At 28.9% G+C, this 9224-nt stretch overlaps 4 protein-coding genes across 7 annotated transcripts in view; 2 read left to right on the plus strand and 2 right to left on the minus strand.

The window, feature by feature from the left end:
- The window catches only part of LOC113382833 (ras-related and estrogen-regulated growth inhibitor-like), a 163019-nt gene extending 162585 nt beyond the window's left edge, over window positions 1-434 (plus strand). Inside the window, exon 7 of the mRNA XM_026621077.1 lies at window positions 307-434. Within this exon, the coding sequence (XP_026476862.1) occupies window positions 307-375 (69 nt within the window). The 3' untranslated portion in view covers window positions 376-434. The remainder of the gene's footprint in view (window positions 1-306) is intronic.
- A 2448-nt stretch (window positions 435-2882) lies between these two features.
- Window positions 2883-6121, plus strand: LOC113383352 (cyclin-T). The gene is given in 5 exon segments (XM_026621622.1): window positions 2883-3017; window positions 3179-3743; window positions 3899-5166; window positions 5168-5615; window positions 5617-6121. Coding segments are annotated over 4 exon segments (2583 nt in total). The 5' UTR covers window positions 2883-3017; window positions 3179-3295; the 3' UTR covers window positions 6036-6121.
- An 856-nt stretch (window positions 6122-6977) lies between these two features.
- Window positions 6978-7549, minus strand: LOC113383350 (protein PET100 homolog, mitochondrial). Of its 2 annotated transcripts, none has more exons than XM_026621621.1 (2): window positions 7503-7549; window positions 6978-7283 (listed from the first exon to the last, which is right to left on the minus strand). In XM_026621621.1, exon 2 carries the CDS (start codon window positions 7253-7255, stop codon window positions 7013-7015), a length of 243 nt encoding a protein of 80 aa, XP_026477406.1. In that variant the 5' UTR covers window positions 7256-7283; window positions 7503-7549; the 3' UTR covers window positions 6978-7012. The 2 variants fall into 2 exon arrangements, with proteins under 2 accessions (XP_026477406.1, XP_026477405.1); XM_026621620.1 differs by having other exon boundaries at window positions 6979-7394; window positions 7503-7540.
- Window positions 7550-7778: 229 nt separating this feature from the next.
- On the minus strand, window positions 7779-9223 carry LOC113383353 (zinc finger protein 267-like). Of its 3 annotated transcripts, none has more exons than XM_026621623.1 (3): window positions 8651-8785; window positions 8440-8589; window positions 7779-8382 (listed from the first exon to the last, which is right to left on the minus strand). In XM_026621623.1, the coding sequence occupies exons 1-3, from the start codon at window positions 8768-8770 to the stop codon at window positions 7951-7953; spliced, it is 702 nt and encodes a 233-aa protein (XP_026477408.1). In that variant the 5' UTR covers window positions 8771-8785; the 3' UTR covers window positions 7779-7950. The 3 variants fall into 3 exon arrangements, 1 of the variants encoding a protein (XP_026477408.1); XR_003367753.1 differs by lacking the exon at window positions 8651-8785 and adding an exon at window positions 9093-9223 and having other exon boundaries at window positions 8238-8382; XR_003367752.1 differs by lacking the exon at window positions 8651-8785 and adding an exon at window positions 9089-9223 and having other exon boundaries at window positions 8238-8382.
- Between the last annotated feature and the right edge of the window lies 1 nt (window position 9224).

The following is a 9224-nucleotide window of genomic DNA, read 5'->3' on the forward strand; positions in this document are numbered from 1 at the left end:
TATTCATTAATATAGCTAGATGTTAATAATTTAACAGTTGTAATACTTATTAAAATTAAAAAAATAAAAAAAAGATTATGAATGTTTTACATGTTCAAGATATGGAATGTCTTTTTTATATGATCTATTAGAAAAAAGTTTAAAATATTTATGAATAACAATTAAATTAATAATATTCTAATAAAGAAAGAAGAAAAAAATTATTTATTTTATTAATATTAAAATTGTTAACATGCATTATCATTTATGTACAACTAGTTTGTATCCGACTGTATTAAAGCTATGGCTGTCAATTTATTTTCACAGGTCCTAGGCAATATTTTTGGAAAAAACAGCAAAGGCGACAGGAAAAAAAGGCCTTCACTTAGTATTTAGAAATACGGCCATACCTGATATTTATTAGAACTTACATCGAAGAAAAGATTAAAGAAGACTGTAATTATTATATTATATATGATCGATTGAATCATATTGGTCTCATTGAAATCGCTTATTAAAATTTTCTGCTGAGTAGAAATCATATTATTCACTCATATTATAAACTTGATCATTAATGTAGCTAGTTTATTTTAATATATAAAGAATATATTAAGTTCATATGAAATTCAAATCATTCGATATAAATTGTAGTAAATATTTGTCTTGTTTAAATAAGACTGATTATGAATGAGAATGAAATAAGCATAACTAAAAAATGATTTCGATAAATAATCATTGTGTAGCTTATCTGTGATAGACCAAGGTCTTAAAATACTATTTTTGAAAAAAAAACTATATTTAAAATAGCTGAACAGTTTCTTTTGTATATAAATCTATTATTCTTTTAAGTAATTTTATACAATTTAAAATTAATATTAATATGTTTCTGTAAGTTTATCCTTACGATTTGAGAACTCTATATAAAATTGTATTGCATTAAATGTACAATGTATTAACTAATTAGATAAAGTTAACATGATCATTCCTTATAAACAATAATGCTATATATATAAACTTGTAATATTTATCTATGATATACAATTATAATAATTTAAGTATATTTATCTAATAAATTGTGATATAATTATACCTACTTTGTAATATGTAATTCAAAATATTTTTACAAAAGTCTTTGAATAATTTAAATGAATGTGAAAAGAATAAATGTATTTTAATTGTTATTCAACCCATTTCAGTTCCTATGGAAATCATATATACAAATGTATATATTAATATTAGATATATAAATGCAAATTTTTCATCAAAACCTTTCCCGGAGTTTGAAAGCGCATTCAAATATCCCGCCATATTTGCAAGTCTGGCACATGCAGCGCCTCTATGCCAAATTGTTCCCAGTTCGTGAGGAACTAACATCAAGTTGAATTCATATAAAAGCGTATAAAGGAATCCAATAAGATTTCTGAGCTCCTACGGTGATTGCCTGCAGCGCCTCTATGTAAAATCGTTCCCAGTTCGCGAGGAACTAACGTCAAACGTTTGACAGTTCTTGCGGAAAAAGGAATCCAATAAGATTTATAGATTCATAGAGGTGATTGCATGCAGCGCCTCTATGCAAAATTGTTCCCAGTTCGTGAGGAACTAACGTCAAGTTGAATCTGATCTGATTGAAACCATGGATAGGAAGAGCCGACATCGAAAGATCGAAAAGCTATCCACGAATTTATATACTGGTTTTTCCATCATTATATATGAATAAGCTGCTTAATTTTTATGGAAAATGGATATATAAATGTATATATAAAGAAGAAGTTATATATAAAGATATTTTAATTATAATAGATATTATATTAATGAAATTGTCAAATGAAATGTATATATAAAATATGAAAACTGTTTTTCATAATCTCTCATACCAGGCACCTCTGTCTGACTGAGATATGAAAATAATGTATATATGTAAATAAATAATTAAAATAAATAAAATTAATATATTGATTTATACATGATTATATATGGCCTAGCTGCCTTATATTGAATTATTATATTATTATATTATTATCAATAAATAAAATATATTTAAAACATTGTGATTTTGCTAATTACTTATGAGTATACATTTGTAATAACTTATATAAATAAATATTTAAGTAATTTAATTTGATTTTTAATAATAAAATTTTAATAAGTTTTGTTAATTGGAATGTTATTTTAACATTCAAAATAAAAGAAATTTAAATAACACAATAATAAGAAATTTATATAGTTCATTAGAATAGAATACATAGAATAATCCAAGAAAATAACAGTTGTGTTATGCAGTGGAAAACAAACTATGGATGATACAAATACTTTAGTAGGCTTTACATAATGATGTTCAAGCATTTGATTTGTGGATTAAGTAATTTTACATAAATTCTTTATCAAATTATCATTTTTCCTTACTTTATAAGAAAAGATTCAAGTAAATTAGTATTGTTACGATGATGAAGCTTATGTTAAATGTGTGTCTAAGTTTTACTCAGAAAAGCATTCATTGTTGAATATGCTTTATTTTTCATAAACAATAATGTTATATCTGTAAACTTACAATATTTATCTAAGATACACATTAATAATACTCAGATATAAATTGATAAATACTAATTAATAAAATACTCATTAAATATCGATTAAATACTAAGATCTACATTAATAATATTCCTGCAATTAAATTGCAAGAAACTCATACTTATTATTATTATTTATAGCTTCTCTTTCTATGAACGATTTTTTTTATATAGCTTACATACTCATTAAATACATTTTCATTTGTCATTAACATAAATATTAATAGTTTTGTGATTGTAACATATACGATTTGTTTAGTCCGTTTGAATTTCGCGCCTATACCGCTCTGACAACATTGTGGAACCAGAACGAGTGAAGTTAGGTATAAGGTTGTACCTGACGCCAACACGTAAAATGTGAAATATGCTAAAACTGAAAATATTACGAAATCATAAAAACAAGGTTTTTGTGTATTTATTGATAAATTTAGTGTTTATTTTAGCGTAATTTCATTGCTGGAACTATAACCCGTAAGTAGTAGATGCTTTGCTATTCTAATTTTCAGTATTTATCCGTAATTTTGGATTTTCAACATGGTCCACATAACCTCAATACGAATATCAATGAATTGGCATTGCTTAATGACTTATCACAGTTTTCTACAAACTCGGAATGTTTTCTTTAATTTTAGCCTTTCTAGAAAGTCTGGAGATCAAATAGATATCATCATAAAGTAATACCAATAAATGTAAGGCAATATTAATAAAAGAACAAAACAAAACTAGAACACAGTCTGACGCAAAATTAAATGGCGGAAGAAAAATGGTATTTTACCAAGGAACAATTATCAGATTCGCCAAGCAGAAGATGCGGGATAGATCCACAACAAGAATCAAAATACAGACAGCAAGCTGCTGACCTAATTCAAAATATGGGCCAAGCTTTAATGGTGTCTCAATTGTGTATCAATACTGCTATTGTGTATATGCACAGATTTTATGCCTTTCACTCATTCACACATTTTCACAGAAATCATATAGCTGCAGCTAGTTTATTTTTAGCAGCAAAAGTAGAGGAACAACCTCGTAAACTACAAAGTGTTATTGAAGCTGGTCACAATTGTTTGTATCCCAAGAGTGGTAGGATAGATGTTAGTTCAGAGCATTTTCTTGAACAAACTCAAGACCTAATTTTTAATGAAAATATTTTGTTGCAAACCTTAGGATTTGATGTAGCCATTGATCATCCTCATACACATGTTGTTAAAACATGTAATTTAGTACGTGCTTCCAAAGATCTGGCACAGTCATCCTATTTCATGGCTTCTAATACTTTGCATAAAACAACAATGTGTTTACAATATAAACCTACTGTGGTCGCATGTTTCTGCCCATTGATCATCCTCATACACATGTTGTTAAAACATGTAATTTAGTACGTGCTTCCAAAGATCTGGCACAGTCATCCTATTTCATGGCTTCTAATACTTTGCATAAAACAACAATGTGTTTACAATATAAACCTACTGTGGTCGCATGTTTCTGCATTCATGTTGCTTGTAAGTGGTCCAATTGGCAAATACCACAATCTAAAGAAGGAAAGCATTGGTTTGAATATGTTGATACATCTGTGACAACTGAGTTGTTAGATCGACTAACATTAGAATTTCTCCATTATTTCGATACAAAATCAAGCAGCCAAGAGAGAGATAGTAGGAAGGCGCTGGCAGCTCAAGAAGAGGCCCACCATAGGCAACATACTTCATCCAGCAGAAACATGCACAGCAGTGGGCACCCTGGTCATAGTTCACAATCCTCAAGTCATGCTAGTGCGAGTCAGCATAGACAACATGGCCAGCATAAAATGCCTTCAGTGCCACATTTGGCCCAAACGTCTTCCTACTCGCAACAACATCCAAATCATCCAAATCACCACAGTTCCATCAGCCAACCTCATTATAATTCTCAAAATCCTAACATGGCACAAGTTCCTAGAGATGCCCATAAGAAAATTGATGAAAAAATGAAACATCAATTAGATTATAACAAAATGCAAAATGTCAATAGGCCTAGGCTTCCTCCTGAAGCGATACCTAATAAAAATACTCATAATCGTCATAAACCTGAAATGTATCCGCAACATAATGCATATACAGATAGAAGCAAAGAAGTGCCCGAAAACTATCAAAACAGGATGATTAGTACAGATCAAAGAACTAGTGGCGCAGTACCTAGGATTGATCCCTATAAAAGTGATAAAGATATGAAACTCAAACCTAACCCTCAGATGTCAATGGATATGAAGAAAAGAGAATTCAATAATATGACGAGTAAGAGTAATATGAATGAATATGCCATGCAACAAAGCATTCCTCAAAAACCACCTCCTAATTATCATGAATATAAAAACCAGAACAATTTACCGGCTGTGAATAAACATGGATTACCTAATAATAACAAATTGTTAATGAAGCCTGAAATGAAACCAGCGATTAATAATTTACCCATATTAGAAGAAACACCTAAAAGTGAAGTGATTAAGACACCACCTAAACCATCAATATTTAGTCCAGATAACAAAGATACTAGTTTTTATAAGAAATCTAAAACAGAAGCAAGAACTCCAAACAGTAAGAAACCCACAAGCCCGAATGGTCGTAAAATAGAAACGCCTAAAAAATAGCGCAATGCGTCTAACAGATACACCAGTTATACCAACAGTTGGCAATAATCCAAACATTCCAAGACCAATTTCACCATTCATTTCACCACTGAAAAAATCTAATTCTGGATCAAGAAATCGGACAAGGACTAATAGTGGTTTAGATCCAGAGTTAGTGCCTCTTGTTAAAAAACTTGAAGATACATCTGATTATGGTGATTTCTTCAGAAGTAAACTTAGTCCACAAAATAATGAATTACTACATTCAACTAGTAATATTGCTAAGTCATCGTTACCAGAAATTTCATCTGCTAATGGCATAGAAACAAATCCAGATCTAATAAGCAGTTTATTAAAAGAGAGTTTACTTGGTTTAGATAATTCCAATTCAAATAATGCAAACTCTTTACAATTAATTCAATCAATAGCTCCAACGTCAGTACCAAATGTACCAAGTACACTAGAACCTCAGTCCTGTAATAAATGATGATTTCAAACATAAATCGGAAAAGAAAAAGAAAAAAGATAAACACAAACACAAAGATAAAACAAAAGAAGAACGAAAGAAACATAAAAAGGATAAAGAGCGATCAAAAGATAGACAAGCAATAGAGATGAATCCTGCTCAGCCTGTTCCAATTAAAATCACAATACCAAAGGACAAAATAGATATGCCTGTTGAACCAAGTATAAAAATTAAAATTCCTAAGGAAAAAATAAAAAGTTTACCAAGAGATTCTGGGAACTTAGACCAGAGGCCCGTCCAAGGATTGAAAATTAAAATACCTAAGGAAGCTGTAGATAATTACACCGAAAACAGTAAGAAAAGAGAAAGGGCGTTATCTGCAGATAGGGGGCCTCCAGCAAAATCAACAAGAACAACTTGACATCAAGTTACTTGCTGAGCTGTAACCTTGATCATGATTATTTCTTAATTTATATATCAGTTCCTCAAATTTTGTATTTATTTAAAGGAACACCGGAATAGGTACTTATATAAGGTACAGAAATTTATATGAAAAAAGTGAAAAAAAGTGTACCTGAAACTTAATCAAAATGAAGTGCATTAAACACTTTAGTGTAGGCAATTTGACAAAATTGATTTTAACTTGTATTTGTATGTCTTCATTTTTATTTTAGGAAATATTAAAAAGTGACAATGTTATATAGTTATTGTTATATTTATGTATATATGTGTATTATAAGTGAGTTATATTAATCTATGTGTTTTAGAATACATATGACCTTACTGGGAACATTATACTATGCACATATATAACTGTGCAACTTATTAATTGTTGAGAAGCCTTTGGTTATGGATTGATATTATTTCTATATCCAAGCTTTTAGCTAATACAATACAGGATCATTTTTACATTTGGCAATAATATAATTTTAATGATTGTTTCTGTAGCATGCAAACATATATATCGGTCTGTAAATCTCTAAAAATCTGTATTAGCATATAGTGTCCCTTCCATGCGAAGGATTATCGCATTCGTTTTTTGGGGACCTTTTCAAAATATGTTTGCACATTGCAGGGACGTAGATCATTAATTTTGAAGTTAGATTATTCCATATTTGTAATTAGCTTATAGCTAAATTGACTTGTACTAATGTAGGTTCATTTAATTATTGTAAATATTATGTTTATAAGATAATCTATGTATAATTTTAATATATATTTTTTTACTATCACATTTTTGGACTATATAATAATACATTGGCACAATTATAATACAAGCAGCATTTATTTTACAAATACATTTGATTTAAATGTTCATGTAATAATAAACATTAAATACATAACTATATACTAATATGTACATATATTCAATATTGAGTTAGTTGATTTTCTTTGACTTTATTGCATTTTTTTTTCGGCTTTCAGGTTTTCCAACATTTGTTGCTCATATCTTTCTTGCATAACATTCTTAATTTTTTCAATTTGTTCCCGATGGCTCGCGTTTTCTGGAGGGTACATTTCTCTCTTTACATGAGTGACCCATTCTTCAAAAAGTGCAGGTTGATTGAAATAATGGAAACATGCTACTGGAAATGAGAGGTATACAGCCATTTTCATAACTTCTAATTGCCAGTTGCCCATTGCGATTTTTCTTTAGCTGGGGAAAAAGCTTTACAAATGAAAATGAAGAAATTATTCCTGTTGGTAAGAAATCTGATGTCTTAGGCCGTTGTGCAGGTAAGCATTTATGGATCCTTATATCATCTTATGTCAATAATATCTAAATGCAAAGGAAAAAGTCAATGTATATCTTATGAAATATCATTTTTATATGATACGCTTGTAATTACTAATTTTTTAGTTAAATAATACAATTTTCATAACTAACCTCAACAAAATGTCATTTGAATTAAGTGTACTACCATTGCCATCTGTGTGAACACATCTGTGTGAAGAATTTTCTTCCCATATTTCAAATACACATAATATATATTAATATACCGTAAAAATAATTCAAGGAACTGGCTTGAATTAGTTTTTGCACGACGATTGCCAAGCTGTTTTTTAATAATTGTTCAATTTTTATATAATTATAGGTCAATAATAACAAGAATATGAAATTAAATTGTATTTTCTGCTGAACTGCATTACATATAAAAATTACACCTACAACAAAAATGTTTTCTTGTCTACATTAATAAATAATATGAATAAATTAATCTAAATATTATGATGTGATGCCATATGTCGTTTCAAATGAGGCATCTGATTAAAGCCTTTGTCACAAACATTGCAACTAAATGGCTTTTCGCCTGTGTGAACATACATATGTGATTTCAAGTGAGCAGAATTATTAAATCCTTTTTGCACACAGAACATTCATATAACTTTGTATTGGTATGTGTGAATAAATGTCTATTTAATAGTGAAGCACATAAATAACTTTTTCCACAAGCTTTACATTTATAAGGCTTTTCTATATCTCCGTTATGTTTTTGAACATGAACTTGGTAATCTTCATAACACACAAATTTTTGGTAACAAACTGGGCAGGTAGCATTTTTTCTAGCTTTAGTTTTTTTAAGATTAGGTTCTTTAATTATATTAGCTATTACTTTAATACTTTCTTCATTTTGTTGTATTGGTGTTTGTTCTGGGTTTGTTTGTGTATATGTTGGGTAAAAATTATCACATGAATTTTGATAAATTGATTTGTTTTCATTTTCATTAGATTCTGGCTGCTTATGCATTCCCAAATTGATATCTGCCTAAAATAAATTCATCAGTTCAAAAAAAGGCAAAATGGGCAAAATATTGAATTATACCTTTTCTTGTTTCAAGGCATGTTGTTCCTGTACTTTTTGTCTCAAAATAAAATCAGTTTGTTCACATTGCTTTTTGAACTTATATGTTGTTTTTAAGCAGCGTAAACATTTTACACATATTTTGGAAGGTAACCCATCTCCTTGCACAATCTAATATATAAATAATACAATTAATATATGTCTAATTATATAAAGTGTTAGAATTTTTTACCATAACATTACAGAAACGCATTAAAAAAGCATTTGCTGCATCGTTACCCATATTATATTGAAATATATCTATCATGTTTTCTTGTTGAATCATACAGATTCTGCAAACAATTTCACACATTATAAAGCAAATGATTTAAACTTCTGAAAAGTTGCAGAATAAAGACTTTTTAAAGTAAATTTTCTATATGTTTTTATTTCAGATTATATTATAATTATTTAAAATAAAGAATGAATGATTCAATGGTTGTGAAATAATCTTGCAAGAGTCTATTATGTCAATATGAGAACAAGAACTGTCAAATTCAAAATGAAGTGAGAATAGAATTTAAAAATCAAATAAAGTTAGAATAGATACGAAAGAAATAGTAATAATTATTCAGGATATGAAAGAAAGCGTGCAGAAAAAATTACAGAATAACACACAAACAATATTTACCTACTAAAAACAGTTAAAAATGTGTGGGGTAATCAAACCAGGTAATGTTATAGCAAAGTTGCTAAAGACAACTGGTGGACGATGGACTTGGATGAACTTTTAAGTGAAGTATTTTTAAAGAATTGGGATTGTGGAA

This window comes from Ctenocephalides felis, unplaced genomic scaffold, assembly GCF_003426905.1.
Source record: "Ctenocephalides felis isolate EL2017-DRISC unplaced genomic scaffold, ASM342690v1 CF-g0.4_SCAFFOLD_03570, whole genome shotgun sequence".
NCBI lineage: Eukaryota > Metazoa > Arthropoda > Insecta > Siphonaptera > Pulicidae > Ctenocephalides > Ctenocephalides felis.